At 46.4% G+C, this 19,255-nt stretch overlaps 1 protein-coding gene across 1 annotated transcript in view; it reads right to left on the minus strand.

Moving 5' to 3' along the window:
- LOC119385706 (nucleoside diphosphate kinase 7) overlaps positions 1–18,271 on the minus strand; it is a gene marked incomplete in the record, with an annotated part of 27,291 nt that extends 9,020 nt beyond the window's left edge. Inside the window, 3 exon segments of the mRNA XM_049414358.1 lie at positions 3,742–3,860; positions 4,369–4,518; positions 18,170–18,271. Of these exon segments, the coding sequence (XP_049270315.1) occupies positions 3,742–3,860; positions 4,369–4,518; positions 18,170–18,240 (340 nt within the window).
- Between the last annotated feature and the right edge of the window lie 984 nt (positions 18,272–19,255).

Raw genomic sequence — 19,255 nt, forward strand, 5'->3', positions numbered from 1 at the left:
TCGTTTTTCTTTGTTCCACACAATATTCATGAGAACTAACCGACCATAATGACAAGGAAAGCATAGGGAGCGTTATTTGTAGTAATTAGAGTATAAATGTGAAGAAAGTAAAGTGGACGAAAAGATAATTTGCCGCCGGCAGGGACCGAACCTGCGAACCTGCGACCTTCGACCATCGGACGCGTTATTCGAAGGTCGCAGGTTCGGTCCCTGCCGGCGGCAAGTTATATTTTCGTCCACATTACTTTCTCCACTTTATATTCTAATTACTACAAATAACACCCCTATACTTTCCTTCGCATTATTGTCTGTTAGTTCTCATTAATATTCAATCTATTAAGTACTGTTACTTATGAGATTCGCTGCCTGTAAATATTTCTCTATGGCTGCTTCCCATTCGTGAAGTTTCGCGCGAGCCAAGACATTCATCGAGTCTCCTAAGTTTGTTGAAGTCCTCTATTCTATATGACAATTCGCAACTAAAATCTTTACAAAGGACGCAGAAATTTCGAAATTCGCGGTTATACTTTCGTCATGCCTGCTTTATTTTCATTTACACTTGTCCTGTGCGAATATTCGAGCCCTTAAAATATTCGAACGATTATTATAGTATTCGAATTTGCTTCGACACGAACTTAAATTCTCCGAAAGTTCGAAGTATTTGAAACGAACGAAAAGATATATAAACCGCATATAGCTCCCTGTAAAGGTTGTTTCACTGTTGTGAAGAGGTGCTATACTGTGAATACACCTATTCTAGGAAATATTACCCTCGCATTGATTCAACATTTTTTTTTTTAAGTTTAAAAGCTTGTATGCTCTAAGTATAGTAAATTTTAAAACGTAACGTATCTTACAGGTTATCACTTGCGTTCTACCGAAAGTCAAATCATGCTACTGTTCAAAGTTGCTTCCACTTCCTTTTGAACCAAAAGGGATGACATATGCACATGCCTTGTTTCAATTTTAAAATATATTGTGCAGGTTAGTTGGGTCATGACAAATACGCTCATTTTTATTTATAATATGTGATATATACTATTCGAATTCGATTCGAAATTGTTCGACTAAATCACTATTCGCTTCGAATTCGCTTCGAACCTAAAATTTAATATTCGCGCAAGCCTAATTTACACTGCCACAAAAGCTTGTATTCGAATTAATAAATGTGAACAATGCGATCTTTAATATAGGCCCACTGAACTGGCAATGATGCTTAAAGCAGGGCTCCATACACGCACTCTGGCCTAACAGTCGTCGTGGCACAGCCGCGCGCCTCCTTACGTGCAAAAGCGGGCTATTGATCTAATCGGGATTTGGCTATATTGTTATTTTAATGGCGTCGCATTTCACTCGAGCTGCAAGGCTCTGTCAAAACATGGTGATGCCTCCGCAGCACCCCATTAAAATTCACGACGGCGCCTCATATTCGAAACATCGCTGCTTCGTTTTCTCTAAGCGTGACGCAAGAATCTTCGACGACTGAGCTTTCTGAACTGGCTCCTTGTTTGCTTTCTTTTTCCGCCATCGTGATGGAGCCGTTTCCTGGTTTAGCAGAGTCTCTTACTCAGTCTATGTCAATAATCATTTCAGCAACAGTAAACTCCCTTTCTCGTGACAAGCGGTTCAAATCGACCAGAATTAAATTAAAAAAAGAAAAAAACCTGGAGGGCGCTTGGGCTTCGCCTTCAAGACTAGAACGCGATAGCGTGATCGGACCCTGTTCGCAGTGGCTTCTCAATCGCTAGACTGGCTTCGCTTCTTGGTGGAAATCTAAACTTGCCGCAAGGAAAGGAACGTCTGTGTGAATGTAAACTGGCCCTTTCAAACTATCCTAGAATGCCTACTGCAAGTACAAGTTGGCGAGGTGTCCACTACGCGTCCTTTACGTAACACGCGCACCTGCACAGCTGCACACGTTGTTGATGCTGTCGTTGATAATGATACTTAATTATGTCTATGTTCTTTGTAACTGGCAAGCCTTTAAAACCAACCACTCGTCGCGCTGTTCACATGTTTTGACGCCTTGTGTGATTGTACGCTTCTGAAACACAATATTACATGTGTTAATGACACTCCTCGAACTACGTAACACTGATATAGTGTTTTTTTTTCTTTTCCGAAGTGATTTCGAGCACTGTCGTAGTTCTGTGGTAGAACACCTGCTTGGCACGCAGAAGTCCTGGGTTTGATTACTCCAACGGAAGATTTGTTACTATTTATGTGCGTCATTCTCGAATTAACGCTCACGGACTACGCTGATTTTTCGCTCACAACCAGCGACGCCGACGCCGACACCGGAATTTCTGCGAAAATAGCTCTTTAAAGCTCTCGCGTTAATAAATGGAGCAGTACTTTTGTTTAGCCGGTGTTAAAGTAAAATTCTGGACTAACCTTCTCGGCTGACGGCTTGTCCTTCGAGATCCAGCATAGACTTTGCAGTGTGCCTGCTGTTCAGAAGAAAGCGAGAGGAAACAGAATTGAACGACACCACAAGAACAACAACATATGGAGAATGAATTAGCGTGAGGCAGGACGTTTCTTAGAGAACGTAGCCATGAAGAATGCTTAAGATCTGCCGCCACTAAAATGTGATCACGCATCTACGTATTGCTCGCTATTGCCGAAAAAAAAGCAAGAAAGATAAGTTTTTTCATTGTATATTTGGATTGTAAAATTTCTCAATGGAATCGATTATTGAACACTTCATTATTTTTATGCAGCACCAAATGCTCAATCTGCGTGGAAAAAAGTCGCCGATGAATGCCTGTAATGAATTTCACAGTTAAATCCGAATGACTTCAGCAGCTTGTAAATGACAAACAAGTGCGTTGAATTGCGTTTAGCACCATGACAAAGCGCAAGTAAAACAAGGGAAGCATATTTTATTAGAAGAACAGAAAGTTGGGCGAGTTTGTACTGATTCATGAAGGTGCTTGGAAGCGCAAAAGTTTATTAGATCGCACGCAAAGTTCTGTGTTGGCTGAAGGAGGGCATTGCCATACTATAAATCGAGCGTGCTCAATTTATAGTATGCCTAAAAGAGGTGAAAGTAGTCGGAGAGTAAATCTTAACAATACCATATAAAGGCTGCCTAAATACTTCAGATTGGGTGGGGGCAGTCTGGTGGGGCCACTTTTGTGAAAAGTAGTTACCTGCGTCATGCAGTAACACATCTGAAGGACAGCAGGTACTGAACACAATTTATGTTTCGCATTTCTAACACTCACACACCATTAATTTTGGTTTTTGTATCAAATTTAGTGATACTGCACACTGCCTATCTAGTTACTCCCAAAACTTCGGCAGAACAGCCAGAAATTCTCTCCAAGGGGATTATTCTGTAGCTAAGTGGGCTGTCTCTTTCAACGCACGCTTATTGGACAGGGCTGGATATAGTTGCAGCAGTGAGTATTGGTGCCGGCTCGCCAGCTCTTGAGCTCTGTCCAATTAGCGCGCACTGGACAAGCCATATAATAGATTCCTTTGGAAATGGAAACCGTATTCTAAAAATTTGATGCGACTGCCACGTCGTATGACGCCGACTGTTGTGGTAATTTGCTGGTGCTCGAACAACAGCCAGTGAGGAAACACCTCCAATGGTAAACTAGCCTGGTGAATACGGCACCTGGTGCAAACCGTTTCTCGTTTCTTTATTTCATTTCCAGCAACCTTTTTCAGTCTACCGTTTGCACGTAACTTGAAGAGAGCAAGACTACTTCTGTAGCCATGAAATCATACCTTGCTGGCTCAGGCCTTCGCTTGCTGTCTTCACTGGTTGGTTCCTAAGCCTCGTGAGAACTCTCTCTCCTAAAACCTGGATGCAGACAACAGGGCCGCTTAGAAGACCCTCGTCGAATCTGCGGGAGCGCATGGTGGAAGAGAAGTGTCTTATCGTACGAGTGTGACACATTGCCTATATCGCTTTATTTAAGCATAGGATATCGACAGTGGCCATTAGTGAGTGAGTGAGTGAGTGAGTGAGTGAGTGAGTGAGTGAGTGAGTGAGTGAGTGAGTGAGTGAGTGAGTGAGTGAGTGAGTGAGTGAGTGAGTGAGCGAGTGAGTGAGTGAGTGAGTGAGTGAGTGAGTGAGTGAGTGAAGGAGTGAGTGAGTGAGTGAGTGAGTGAGTGAAGGAGTGAGTGAGTGAGTGAGTGAGTGAGTGAGTGAGTGAGTGAGTGAGTGAGTGAGTGAGTGAGTGAGTGAGTGAGTGAGTGAGTGAGTGAGTGAGTGAGTGAGTGAGTGAGTGAGTGACGATACATGGGTGGCTTTCTTTTCCTACTTGCTGAACTGCTGATTGCGTATCTACTGTCAACACTGTGGCACCGGCGCTCGCTGGCGCTGAAAGCACCCAAACCAGAAACACTCACGCTTCCTGGGGGTTCGCACTCAGTAGCTTGACGTCGTGCGGAGTCAGCTGGAGCATGACCGACTTGCAGACCGTGGCGCCCGCAGCTTCGACGGCCGCCCAGACGTCTCCCAGCCTCCTCAAGTTAGCTGGTCTCAGCACAAGTACGGTGCTGCATTGGGAAAAGCCACAAATTGAAGAATAAACAAACAAATAGAAACAAAAAACAGGGGTGCGTGCTCATGCCTGTTGTGCGCGTGACCGAATTAAAAGGCGGCATTTTGTTTTTCTTTTGCAGTTCTTCTTCTCTCCAATATATGCATATAAGCCCATTTTAAACTGGGTGCGGTACTAATTTTGAGCAGACCTTCCGTGTGATATGTGCCGTACACTGTGACACGTCTAGTTCGAACTTTAGGCGTTAGCTTATTTGCTACCGTATTGCGCTGTTTAGATTGAGATCGCGGGTTCAATCCCGACCACATCGGCCGCATTTTGATGGCGGCGCAGTGCCAAAACGCTCGTATGTATGTATGCTTAGGTGCGCGTTAAAGAACACCTGGTAGTTCATATAACCCCACTATACGCCGTGTCTCACGACCAGATAGTCATTTTCGGCAAGTAAAACTGAAAATACGATTCAATTTCTCCAAGCTTTAGTTAGGCAACTTCGCCCGAATATATCGCGAGCTGTGCATCGAAAATCCACGAGTAAACAAGTTTGTGTAACGCTCAGGAAAAGGAGAACCCGCCGCGGCGCTCTAGTGGTGCTCGAGTGCTGACCGGAAGGTCGCGGGATTGAATCCCCTGCCACGGCGGCCGCATTTCGAAGCAGGCAAAATGCTAGAGGCACGTGGGCTTCGATTTAGGTGCCTGTTAAAGAACCCCAGGCGGTCGAAATTTCCTGAGCCCCTCAACGGTGACCCTCATCGTGGTTCTTGGACGTAAAACTCCAGCAATCATAATTATTAGGAAAAGGATAAGTGCATGAAACTCCATATCGGTATTTGACAGAACTATCGTTTTCCTTTCATTTCTTCATACATTTTAAGCATCCTTATTAAACTGCGTAAATCTATCTGTGCTGAAGGACTTTCGCTTACCAAAGGTCACCGTTTCCTTTCTCGCTTACCAAACGTCACCGTCTCCTTTTTCGCTTATCAAACGTTACCGTTTCCAAAGGTTAACGTGTGGTCACCGTGTGGTCACCGTTTCCATTTTCCTCCTCAGAAAGAGTCAGCACCCAGCCATTGTAAAGCGCTAAACGAGGCGCTAGTTTCGATAACACTAACAGTGTTTACAGCTAAGCAGGTGCCCCTGTCTACTTTCCATCCCCAGAATAGGCTTAAAAGAAGAAGGTTGGGGTTGCTTGCATTCTGAACAAGCTCGTGAAATGAGGTCACGGTTAACAAGAAGCAGCAGACGCTCTCGCGCGCGTTGAGTAACTTCATTAGTGGTGAAAAATTCGTGTATACAGCACCCCCCCCCCGTCCTGTTTTCGAGTGGCGCCTTTGTTTGCCGGGATGTTGATTTTGTAAACGCACTAATTGGATCGCTTGTACACAGAGACACTGTGAAAACATGGTCTCCAGAACAGCGAAGAGCACACAGTCTGCCCCGTTGGCTTTAGTTACATCTTTAGTTTTCTTTCCTGACGAGCTGCTGCGCTAGAACAAGCAACCGCACCACTTGTAAGACCTTGACCTTCGGCATTTGGATAACTACGTGCGTGTTTTTAAGCCACTTCAAGGTCAAATACCCTACCCGAACTATCTATACGCTTCAGAGTGACCAAACAATTTTTGATTGACAACATAATGTGTAGCGGCTACAGGAGCGGCCGCTCCTGTAGCGGAGCGGCCGGCAGGCTTGGTCTGACGGTCCCGACGTGGGAGTCGCCCGCTGCGTGCTGACGCGCGCCTTGCAGGACCCAAATAAAGTTTTTCAACCAACCAACCAACATAATTTGTAGACTAATATGACATGAAGAACTTCTCACTCGTGGTTGAACGTTCTCCCTTGCGAGTTTAATGTGTCACACGGCTTATTTGTAATGCTAGAGTGCTGTCAGGGGCGTAGCCAGAAATTTTTGTCCGGGGAGGGGAAGGGGGCGATCAACCAGGTATGTTCGTGCGTGCTTTTGTATGTGCGCGTATATATATATATATATATATATACGATAGAAAAACAGGTCGACAACGTGCGAAACACAACTTTTACTAACGTTTCGGCAGGAGGGCCTTACGTTAGTAAAACTTGTGTTTCGCACGTTTGTCGACCTGTTTTTCTACCGCATTTTCCACCGGATCCATTGAATTTCACCCCACTATATATTTATATATATATATATATATATATATATATATATATATATATATATATATATATATAGATATATATATATATATATATTTGGAATACTTTGAAGCCTGATTTAAAAATGCTACCGTTAAACCGTTTTAGATCATCCTAGAAAACGCACTTCCTTTGGCCACAATACTTAGTCTATAATCAGTTTTTGCGTTGCCTTTGATTACGTTCATTCATGTCCTTTCTAATCCTTAATTAATATGTATGTCTACAGTCAATCAAAATCTGTATAGTCAACCAATTTCTGTGCTTAATAAACTTGCTTTGTCCGATTCTTGCAGGAGGTGCACCCACAACTCTTTTGGGCCTTCTTCTCAAAATGTTTCACCTTTACATATGTATTGTATTTTGCGATTAATGAACTTGATATTTGAACCACGTTTCACATTGACGATCTATGCGTGCACCCTTGAATGTGGAAATACGAACCCGAGTAGGGACGATCGATCGATCGATCAATCAATCAATCAATCAATCAATCAATCAATCAATCAATCAATCAATCAATCAATCAATCAATCAATCAATCAATCAATCAATCAATCAATCAATCAATCAATCAGAAAGACTCCAGCAACGCAAAGCGCAACATTGTGCCGTACCGTTCGTGCTTAGGTGCGAGAAATGCAGCAGTCTGAGCGTCGGCGTATCCCAGGATGCGCAGGTGTCGCGAGAGAACGGCCACCACGTTGCCCGCGAACAGGTCGCGCAGCGCGCAGCCCACGCACTCGGTGCGCCGCAGGAACACGCGCCGACTCTTCAGCTCGATCTGTACACAGATAGATAGATAGATAGATAGATAGATAGATAGATAGATAGATAGATAGATAGATAGATAGATAGATAGATAGATAGATAGATAGATAGATAGATAGATAGATAGATAGATAGATAGATAGATAGATAGATAGATAGATAGACAGACAGACAGATAGATAGATAGATAGATAGATAGATAGATAGATAGATAGATAGATAGATAGATAGATAGATAGATAGATAGATAGATAGATAGATAGATAGATAGATAGATAGATAGATAGATAGATAGATAGATAGATAGATAGATCCACGTTTCACTCTCTTTTTTTCGAAAGTCTGCCCTTAGGCATAATAATTATTATTCAGAAATACACATACAAATTTGCTTCGTGTATGAAGTCCAGTAACGAGCGGTGCTGCCGGAGACTAAGGAAGATAATGCTGGTGTTGGTTTCCTCGACACTCAACAATTTTAGCATCCTATGACGTTAAGTAGCGGATATTCGGGAACTCAAGAAAGTTCCCGAGTGAGGCGATGGAAATGTGCGAGGCAATACACACCATGAAGCGCGATACAGCTACTTGCATTAGGGTACGCTGGATTCAGGGCCACGCTACGAACCCTCATAATATTGCTTCTGACCAGCAGGCGCACTGCCCTCCTGGTACAGATCTTCCATCCATTCCCCTTCCATTTCAACCCCTCAATTCACTCCGAGCCCTCAAAAATTTTCTTCGGCAGGATACACGCGCTCTTATTCCACCGTGTGTCTGCTCCCTCCCCCTTCACCTTGCTAGGGTGGAAGAAGTGCTTAGGAGGCTTCGGGCAGGGCTACGCTTACACTGGCTATCATCTCAACGTGGAACTGGTCATGTTCACCACTGGGTGCTACGTGTCCATACTGTTCTGTTCCAGTGATGCAAGAAGATGCATACCATCTTATATGGACATGCCAAGGGTTAAGGTCGGAACGCTCCCGTCACCTCCTGCAAGCCGGGCTTCGCTACAGTGCGGAAAGCTGGGCTTGTTGGTTGCACATGATCCGAATAATGGCGGGAAAAACCACAGGACACACAGGAAGGGAACGCACACAGCGCTGTGTGCGCTGTGTACGTTCCCTTCCTCTGTGTCCTGTGGTTTTTCGCGCTCGGTTATTCGGACCGTTCGCTACAGTGACACGACCACTTATGACCGTTGGATACGTGATAAAAGATTCCACAAGACACTGCTTCACCTCATGCACAACACCGGCCTAACGCGCACATCTAATGCACATGTACACACAAAATATTATGCCTTAAGGCAGGCACGTAGCCAGAATTTTTTTTCTGGGGGGGGGGGGGGGGGGGCCCAAGGCCTAATTGTTCGAAAGAAAGTATTTCCATGGCAAAAATAAAACAAAAGTTGCCCGGGAATATAGAAGGCCGGACGAATTTCGGGGGGGGGCCCGGGCCCCCCGCCCCCCCCCCCCCCCCTTGCCTACGTGCCTGCCTTAAGGTCAAATCTATGTCGCAATAAAAAAAGCCGGCAGATCCCACGCATTGTGGGAATCGATGTAATGCGAAGCAGCCAGCAAAGAGCTGCATACATCGTCTTGTATGCCACTGAAAAAAATGCGTGTCATGGTTTTCATGTTAACTCCTATTATTTATGTTCGTCACGCAGTAACGTCGCGCACTACCAACTTCGGGGTCGATCAAGCTAGAGAAACGGCAGCCAGCGCACCATGAGCGTGGCACGTAAGTCATGCTGTACATGACATGCGTGTCATGATTTTCATGCTAGCTGGTGTTATTTATGTTCGTCACACGGTCACGTCGCAAGAAACTAATTTTGGTGTATATCAAGCTAGCGAAACGGCCGCCAGCGCACCATGAGCGTGGCACGTAAGTCATGCTGTACATGACATGCGTGCCATGATTTTCATGTTAACTGATGTGATTTATGTTCGTCACACGGTCACGTCGCAAGATACCAATTTTGGTGTATATCAAGCTAGCGAAACGGCCGCCAGCGCCCCATGAGCCTGGCACGTAAGTCATGCTGTACATGACATGCGTGTCATGATTTTCATGTTAACTCCTCTTATTTATGTTCGTCACACAGTCACGTCGCAAGATACCAATTTTGGTGTATATCAAGCTAGCGAAACGGCCGCCAGCGCACCATGAGCGAGGCACGTAAGTCATGCTGTACATGACATGCATGTCATGATTTTCATGTTAACTCGTGTTTTTATGTTCTTCACACAGTCACGTCGCGCAAAACCAATTGCGGGGTAGATCAAGCTAGCGAAACGGCCGCCAGCGCGCCATGAGCGTGGCACGTAAGTCATGCTGTACATGACATGCGTGTCATGATTTTCATGTTAACTCGTGTTTTATTGCGATAGCAATTATATGGACAGTCTCGGCTGGATTTTGCCGTCGCCGTCGCCGCCGTCATGCACCGTATATGTATAAGTATGTATATATATATATATATAAAAGCCCCAAAGAAAATAATTCAGAAAAATGCTTACGAAGCGCGGAATCGAACTAGGGACCTCCTCCTCCGCAGCGAGTGGCGCGAGCCACTACGCCACGAAACGCAGATCCTCCACGTAGGTAACGGCGAGCGTTATATACACATCCGCAGCACAGGGAGAACCTTGCCCTTCCGCTGTCTGCTCGCGCGGTTTTCTTGTGCTGAGGGGAAGAGGGATGTTTCACGCTTTCACCATGATGTCCGCGCTCATGTTACGGAGCGTACGAAAGCCACTCGAGCTCAAGGGACGCCGCTAAACGAACAAACAGAAGATGAGCGCGAACTATCAAGTGTCACAGCTCGACACTTGAAGCACGCTAGTTTCCTTCGCTGCTTCGGCCGCCTTTGCAACAGGAGCGCTGTTCAAACTGAGAGTATCCATTGGCGAGCCTCACTTCATATAGCATTAGTTTCTTGCTATCGCATTCATTGCTTCGGCCTTGCGGCGAAACTGTGACTTTTTTATGTTCGTCACACAGTCACGTCGCGCAATACCAATTTCGGGGTAGATCAAGCTAGCGAAACGGCCGCCAGCGGTGCATGAGCGTGGCACGTAAGTCATGCTGTACATGACATGCGTGTCATGATTATCATGTTAACTCGTGTTATTTACGTTCGTTACACAGTCACGTCACAAGATACCAATTTTGGTGTATATAAATCTAGTGAAACGGCCGCCAGCGCCCCATGAGCGTAGCACGTAAGTCATGCTGTACATGACATGCGTGTCATGATTTTCATGTTAACTCGTGTTATTTATGTTCGTCACACGGTCACCTCGCATGATACAAATTTTGCTGTATATCAAACTAGCGAAACGGCCGCCAGCGCCTCATGAGCTTAGCATGTAAATCATGCTGTATATGACATGCGTGTCATGATTTTCATGTTATGACTTGTCATTTATGTTCGTCATACAGTCATGTTACGCCATACCAATTTTGGTGCACATTCGATTAACCAAGCGACCAGGAGAGCACAAAGTCGTAGGCGGCTAGATAGATAGATAGATAGATAGATAGATAGATAGATAGATAGATAGATAGATAGATAGATAGATAGATAGATAGATAGATAGATAGATAGATAGATAGATAGATAGATAGATAGATAGATACGCTCAAAGTCGCAGAAGTTCGCTAAGAAATGCTTCGCATTTAAAACATAATCAATACCTTTCCCCAATCAGGGAAATGGAGGCAAGCGAAGCTTTGCGTGGGCGTGCCTGCCGGCACTGCTTTTCTTTCTTTCTTTCTTTCTTTCTTTCTTTCTTTCTTTCTTTCTTTCTTTCTTTCTTTCTTTCTTTCTTTCTTTCTTTCTTTCTTTCTTTCTTTCTTTCTCGGAAATTTTGTTGGTGGGCGCCAGCTGTGGGTGAGGAGGGTTTTTTGGAACACCACAATCAACAGCTGTTGTCGGATGAAACTTGAGAAGTCCCGAGAGGCCCCGCCCAGATGACCGAATACGGCAGCCTATCGCCTCCGCCACTAAAGAAACAGTCCCCCACTCGGCAATGTACTCCGAAGGCGGGATCACCGGCCGTCCGGCTCAAGACATCAGTCTCGAGTGCGCGCCCATTGGTGAAGTCTTGTGTGCATCCACGTTCGACGAGGAAATGCCGCAGACTTCTAAACTTGTGTCCGGCGATACACACGTCCGTCAGTGCTAGCTTCGCTTGAAAATAATTTTTTTTTAACCTGCCTGGGGCCACCCAGCAAGCCCGAGAGGCGGCGAACGGGCAAGACCTCGAAGTCCCCACGTGGGAGGACTAGGCCGGGCCATTAAAATCGCTGCTTTTCAATAAAGTTCATTCCTCCTCCTCCCCCTGACCTGACTGGGTGTTCCTTAGCGATTCTGATGTTCGCTTCCTGCTAAGCATGAGCCATTCGCAAGGAAAGCTGCTGTAGGGACTTATGAGCTGCCGTGAGATCTTATCAAGTAGTAAAACATTCACGCCATGGTTTCTTGCTCTTGTGTTGATAAAAAACTTGGATAAAAGACATGCGTTGAGCAGAAATTTTTCGTCATAAATGTGCGAAGTTTATGCGTTTTCCAAGCTTATTCAACAAATAAGTTTTCACGAAACTGCGCAAAAACGTTGACGACAAAGCTGGTTGCACGAAATAGCACTGTACAAGTCTGCTTGCAAATCTCGCACTCACTCGTTCACTTTCCTTAGCTCTTAATTTCTTGCTGCAGTAAATCGGGACGGCTCTGCTCTTCCGTAGTAAAGTACGTACTACTCTAAATCGTCACCGTGTGTTCTAAACACAACCACAGCGTACAGCGTTCTCGGCCTTGCATAGAATCTACGCCTGGCGACAACTTTCTGTGGCAGCACAGCGAAGGTTACGCAACCGAACCACGCAGTTTTAGGGGCGAAGCTCCTTAAGGCGGCACCCGTTCGTCCCTCGTAGTCGTAGTAGTAGTCGTAGTGCGTAACCAGTCTTACGCTTTGACCTCCATGGTGGTGCCGGTGGGAGATTTTTCCTGTGCGTTGTTGAACAATAAAAAATTCGCAGCGTGCGCGTTAACTAAAAGCCGAATTCTTCTGTCTCTCATTCCCCATTAGCAGCCATTGGCATGTTCCAGTAGGAAACGTTAGTAGAAGTAGAAGTGTAAGTGTTCGCTAAAAGCCGACTTCTTCTGTCTCTCATTCCCATTAGCAGCCATTGTTTACCTCCAAGGTAGTGCCTGGTCAGATTTCTCCTGTGCGTGATTAAACAATAAAAATTTTGTTCAAAACACCGTTGATTGATGAAATAAACCAACGAAAGACGCCAGATGTTTTGTAAAAGCAAACCGAAAAGACGCCAGCTGCTTAACGAAAGACGCCAGATGTTTTCTAAAGCAATGGTTTTCTAAGCAATGAAAATTCACAGCCTACATGTAAAATTAATGTGAGCTGCAAGTCGTCATAACAAATCGAACCTTTAGTATAAACGCGCCCGATCTCACGTCGGTGATGATGTACTGGGCAGAATTCACGGAAGATTCACGGTTTACCGATGAACCTCCGCAGCTTCGCCCACTCATCATCATTCACTCCGTGGATATGCTGTGATTTTTTTTACTCCGCTTCTGTATGTAGTCCGCGAACGCTAGCTTTTGTAGAATACGTAGCTTAAAAGAAAACATAAAAAGAAAAGAAATAGGTATAACGTTCAAGATTGCTTGCGTTGAAAGTAAGAATGATAATCCCGTAAAGGATTTGCGATTTTCGCTCTTTCGAGTTTTCAGGTTTTCTGGTGTCCATTTCACGTTTTCCGTCCCCACTCAACAACGATGGCGTCGCTCAGCCACCATAGCTCGGCTGCAACAGGTGCATATCGAAGCTTGCAAGTGAGCATAAGCGCGTGTTCGTTAGGTGATCTGTGTTCATCGACTAGAATGAAACGAAGACAGCGGTGCGTTGTGAATTATTTTGTTGATTTGCCCATACTATCACCGAGAAAGAAGTGTGCAAGTGATACCACCATCGCAAGTGGGTCTCTCATCGCGATAGCTTTCTTGACAGTGACGACGGTGACCTTCAAGTCTTCAGCAAGAAGAGCCGCTTGAAAGCAAAACTGCGATTGGAAACAGTACGTAAAATAAGTGGCCCATTTCATAAAATGCGTTGCATACATGGTCGGTATTTCGGTTGCCTACTATTACTGATACAGTCGCACCGAAGATTGCGTCTAACACCGTGTCCGTCGGCGTCTACGGCGGGAGGTGTTTTGGTGTTTTGAATGAGAGCGATTTACGGTGACAAAATCACCCATGCACAGCTTTGCCTCGTCAACAGACGCGTTCATGTCTATTATGCGACTGACAGCGTGATTATCAATTTGCAAAAAAAGCATTCTTGACCACAGGAGTAAGGAGCGCGTTTCACCAACACCGTTTCACCCGTTTGTATAATCACACACGTGAGACGCCCGCTCCTGACTGGTCGTGGCCAAGATATCTGCTGCCTTTCGGTGCCTTCGCGTCCCCTAACAAAATGACGTGAGCGTCTCCAGAAAGTTACAGCGTCTCCAAATGTAGGAAAACGACGATGCCGACCCTGTGTGCACCGAAATTCAGAAAATCGCTTGTTACCTTTGCGTAAGGTTTCCGATTGCGCAGTTACTGCTGGGCCGTGGCTTTCTTTTTTCTTTGAAAAGTAAAACCGACCGCTTTAATAAAGCTGATTCCTGCGTTCCTTCGCAATACAAAATATTCTATCGCTTTCCCAAAAAATAATTGTAAACAATATTAAATGGTGCTCGCTTTGCACGTGGACTTGAACCGCTAGCACATTAGCGTTATATAATTTGATTTGCAGAAGAGCTCAGCAACGATTCCAGGTATTTGTGCTGCATGCTTAAGTATATCAAGTCATGTGGTAGATTTCGACTACATCTGTGAATAAACTATCTGCATAAATTCCCAAATAACATCATGAGCCATGAATACTCGTGTGGAAACGCACATGTTTTATGCGCTCGCGAAGCCAAAATCGAAATCGCCCGCGAACGGACTACTTGGCGTAGTAACACATGTGCAGAAGCTCCGCCCACGTAGCATTAGCTGTGCTGCCACAGAAAGTTGTCGCCAGGTATACCAAGTTGTCTTTGGGGACCTAGTTGGCCAGCTCGAAGCTAATGGTGTTGATGCCTGTTTAAGACGCTAGCACTCTGTTTTCTTTTTGCTGTTTTTTAGGGGCGAAGCTCCTTATGCCGTGGGTCTGTCCATCCTCCGTTTGTTTGTAGCGTTGTAATAGCCACCTCTAGCTCGTGAGAAGCGCGCATTCTCGTATGCAGTAGAAGAAGACGACGACGTTGACGAGTGAGACTCTCGTGCGTGTTCGCCTGTGTGGCATTCTTCCTTCTTTACTGCGCGCGTTCTGGTATGCAGTAGAAGAAGAAGACGACGTTGACGAGTGAGACTCTCGTGCGTGTTCGCCTGTGTGGCATTCTTCCTTCTTTACTGCGCGCGTTCTGGTATGCAGTAGAAGAAGAAGACGACGTTGACGATTGAGACTCTCGTGCGTGTTCGCCTGTGTGGCATTCTTCCTTCTTTACTGCGCGCGTTCTGGTATGCAGTAGAAGAAGAAGACGACGTTGACGAGTGAGACTCTCGTGCGTGTTCGCCTGTGTGGCATTCTTCCTTCTTTACTGCGCGCGTTCTGGTATGCAGTAGAAGAAGAAGACGACGTTGACGATTGAGACTCTCGTGCGTGTTCGCCTGTGTGGCATTCTTCCTTCTTTACTGCGCGCGTTCTGGTATGCAGTAGAAGAAGAAGACGACGTTGACGAGTGAGACTCTCGTGCGTGTTCGCCTGTGTGGCATTCTTCCTTCTTTACTGCGCGCGTTCTGGTATGCAGTAGAAGAAGAAGACGACGTTGACGAGTGAGACTCTCGTGCGTGTTCGCCTGTGTGGCATTCTTCTTTCTTTACTGCGCGCGTTCTGGTATGCAGTAGAAGAAGACGACGACGTTGACGAGTGACACTCTCGCGCGTGTTCGCCTGTGTGGCGTTCTTTCTTCTTGACTACGTCTCGTGTTTTCAACGACACCCGAAGACAACATTTCAGAAGTAACGCGCCATGAGGCTCCCTCTTGGCACGCTTTCTCTTTAGCTCGGAGTCGCCATATGGAAGACAAGGCTGCGGAACGGAGGGCACGGAAGGCGGCGGCAGCGCGCGCTCGCAGACAGAATCCTGAGGTGAAAGCCCGCGAGGCCGAAGCTGCACGTCGACGCCGCGAAGCAGATTCCGCCGTTCGATCCCGCGAAGCCGAAGCTGCTCGACAAGCTGCACGGCTGCGGCGAGAAGACCCCGCCGTTCGAGCCCGCGAGGCCGAAGCTGCTCGACAAGCTACACGGCTGCGGCGCGAAGACCCCGCCGTTCGAGCCCGCGAGGCCGAAGCTGCACGGCTGCGGCGCGAATCGGATCTTCAAAATGTGAATGACCGTGAAGCGGCGAGAAAGCGCGCGTGCCGGCAGGCAGAGCCCGAGGCTGTGCGAGCACGTGAAGTGGCTGCAAAACGCATCAGGCGGGCTCTGCCCGAAGGCGCCGACGCGCGCTTTCAGCGGGACTTCCTTGATAACAGTTTCGGCCATAGTTGCGGTGTGTGCGACAGATTGTGGTTCTCAAACACTCTAGTCACAATATCTTCCATCAAGAAGGACCACGCTCGCGCCAATGCCATCGCCGTGATGCAGCGCGAGTTCGCTTCGCCCCACTCATCATCAATCACCACGTGGATATGCTGTGATTTTTTTGTATTCCGGGCGGAAAGACTGGAATTTCCAGCCGTGCAGCACTGAGTAACGACATAGACAACAAGTTGTACCGATTTGGTTTGTGTACAAGTCAAGTATAGAATAAAAGTACCCCTCTTGAGTGCCCGGATAACGTGTCTGGCATTTGACTCAAGGTCGCTTGAAGATCACGGTCAAGGGAGGCTAAAAGCATTTCATGCTTAATAGAGTACGTAGTACTCTGGGTCGTTAATCACTTTTTCTAAAGAGTGGTAAGCTGCGCTAGTTGGTATCGGAGCACAGTAATAAACAGCGCGAAATAAAAGCGAGATACAAAAGGAAGAACAAGACGGGACGTGCCTTGACTGTCAACTGAAACACCTTGCATAAGGGAGCGCGGATTTGGTTAGGAGGAAAGACCACACGACAGAAAAGACGCGTGTGGCCTTTCCTAACCAAATCCGCGCTCCCCTATGCAAGATGTCGATCCAACTAGACCAACAACTAACCATTTTGAAGCAACTGAAACATTTATTGCGCAAAACCATGCCCAAATAACATCGACCGCACATCGAATAGAGGCTGTCCACATCAGCGCTCCGTCCGATACCCGGGTTGCTCAGGCCTCGATTGCCTTGCTTTACAGAGATCTCGGTTATCTAAGCTTGCGAAGATAATTATCGCTTTGTTAGTTTTGTAACTTGCATTTTCTAACCGAACCCTCAAGTGCACGAGGTCTGCGGCCGATGTTATTTAGGCATGGTTTTGCGCAATAAACGCTTCAGTTTACAGTCAGCGCTCGTCTCGTTTTGTTTTTCCTTCTACCTCTCATTTTTATTTTGCGCTTTTCGTTACTATACTCGTTCTAAACACCGTGCTCTAAGCGTTGAGGGACGGTTGCGTACAGGTCTCCCGCGGTAGTGTGCATAGTGCTCTAAATGGTTCACCTGTTCTTCCAACGACTGATTTTATAAATAAATTCATATTTAAATGTCGTCAGCTTTAACTTTCTTAAGCATAGGCGTGCGCACGGGGGAAGGGGGGGGGCAAAATCTGTCCCATACATTGACTTAATAAAAATTGGGGTGCTGCAGCGCTGCGGTGAACCTTCGCCCCCTGACGGGAACCCTGCGCACGCCTATGTTCATAAGGGACAGCGTACGGCTCTCTCATACTAGTGTGAGGGATAAGAGGTTTAATGGCAGTCAGATTACATCGGATTACACAGAGATTACATCGTGACCTCGTTAAAAGACACACATGTTGGTGTTCGGCGTCACATCGCGCCTCTCTCTCTCTCACGACAGTTGCCAGACCACCTAGCTAGAGCTGGCTATGCACGGCAGTGGGACTTTTCAGGAGGAGCAGGATCACAGTAGAGTGCATTGTACTCCAAATCTGCCCATTTCTTGCTGGACAGCTGAACACAACTATAAATTCTGTGCTTGTGTACACGTGGTAGAAAACCTGCCTTGGCCGTGTAGAGTGCAAAATATGTTCAATACGCATTACAGGGACGCCTTCACTTCCACGTGTCTGCCCTTGCATAAAAAAAAGCCAGAACGTGGTTCACAATCCAGTGGCCGGTCGTATTGTCGCTTATCAACGACGATAAAATATTCGTTAAATTCGAATCGACGCGTTTGCTAAGTGGAGCCGTCTGTGGACGGAATTGAACGAAACAAATAAAAGTATAAGTCAAATAGCGATTCGAATGTGGCGACTAGCCATCGGTCAATATGTGGATTGATGACTGCCCGTGCGTCGCGTTCCATAGAACACGTCAGGCGACTAAAGCTAAACAGTTGGAGTGTGCCGAACGAACACGCTGTAATCCTGCACATACATGCCGAAGGTCATGCGTGCGTTCATGCGTATGTTCATGCAGATGTTCAATAAGTTGTTCATGCAACCGAAAACACGGAAAGTAGCTCACCATTTCCACTGTCGAGTCTCTGGTGAAAAAGTTGAGGATGAAGCTTCTGACGGAGTAGGTGCTCGCATCATTCCATTCGGCCAGGAACGAGTACTTTTTGCCCGACACTGTTGAAAGAAACAGAAAAAAAAAATGCTTACGCTTTCTGAATATCTACGCATCACAACAGCAACAAATCCCGTCATAAAAAGTTTACGTTCGTAGATCCCCGTTGTTCCAGCTGATCTCGATTTCGTTGGGCACTGACAACAAAAAATTTTAAAATACAGTACGCGCACATCTCTTCAGAAAAAAAAGGCACAACGCACGAAGTAGGGGCTGTACTACATATAGGAATTTGTACACGACCGGGATACAAGTACACATTGATGCGCTGAAACGTGGGAGGTCATCCTTGTTGGCGACGACGCTGCTCAATATTTGTGCTAATGACAGATGAAACACACTGGAAATCGCCCCTTCGCACTGCGACAGTTGTGTTGCCTGATTTGGATGTTACGATAATGCGGCACAACGCTTCACATGATGAGGCGAGCGCCGTCACACATACCGTGAGTATGATTTTAGAAGCGCGCGCGCGACTTATTGGCGTGGAAGGAGAGGAGCGAGGGCCATCGCTGGCGACAACAGCGGCGGAACGTGACGGTGCCATAGAAACCATGGTTAGAAACAGCCTACTGCTCGCTTTATACGGAGCAGACGCCCCTCCTCGCATTGGAACACGGGCCACCACAAGTAGGGATGAGTTTATTAGGGCGAGTAAGCGCGCACCCATGCAAGAAAGGCTGCCGAAACTCTCACCCGCTATGCAGCAATACTGTCGCCGAAACGCCGATGCGAGGTGAATCGAGTGCGCTCAGTTTGCAAAACCCACTTCCGCTTTCGGCATTGCAACATTTTCCCGGATATGAGTGCACTCGGCTGCGTTATACACATGAGTGGATCGCCACTCGTTTGAAGAAAGAACCTCCATTTTCCTCACTGCGAGTTTGTGCGGTAAAGCAAACAAAAGAGGGTAGGTAAAGGAACAAGATAGAAGATACTTACTTTGAAAGTCGCCGAATTCCAAAGCGTCGAAAATTATCC

This window comes from Rhipicephalus sanguineus, chromosome 3 (genome assembly GCF_013339695.2).
Source record: "Rhipicephalus sanguineus isolate Rsan-2018 chromosome 3, BIME_Rsan_1.4, whole genome shotgun sequence".
In the NCBI taxonomy this organism is placed as follows: domain Eukaryota; kingdom Metazoa; phylum Arthropoda; class Arachnida; order Ixodida; family Ixodidae; genus Rhipicephalus; species Rhipicephalus sanguineus.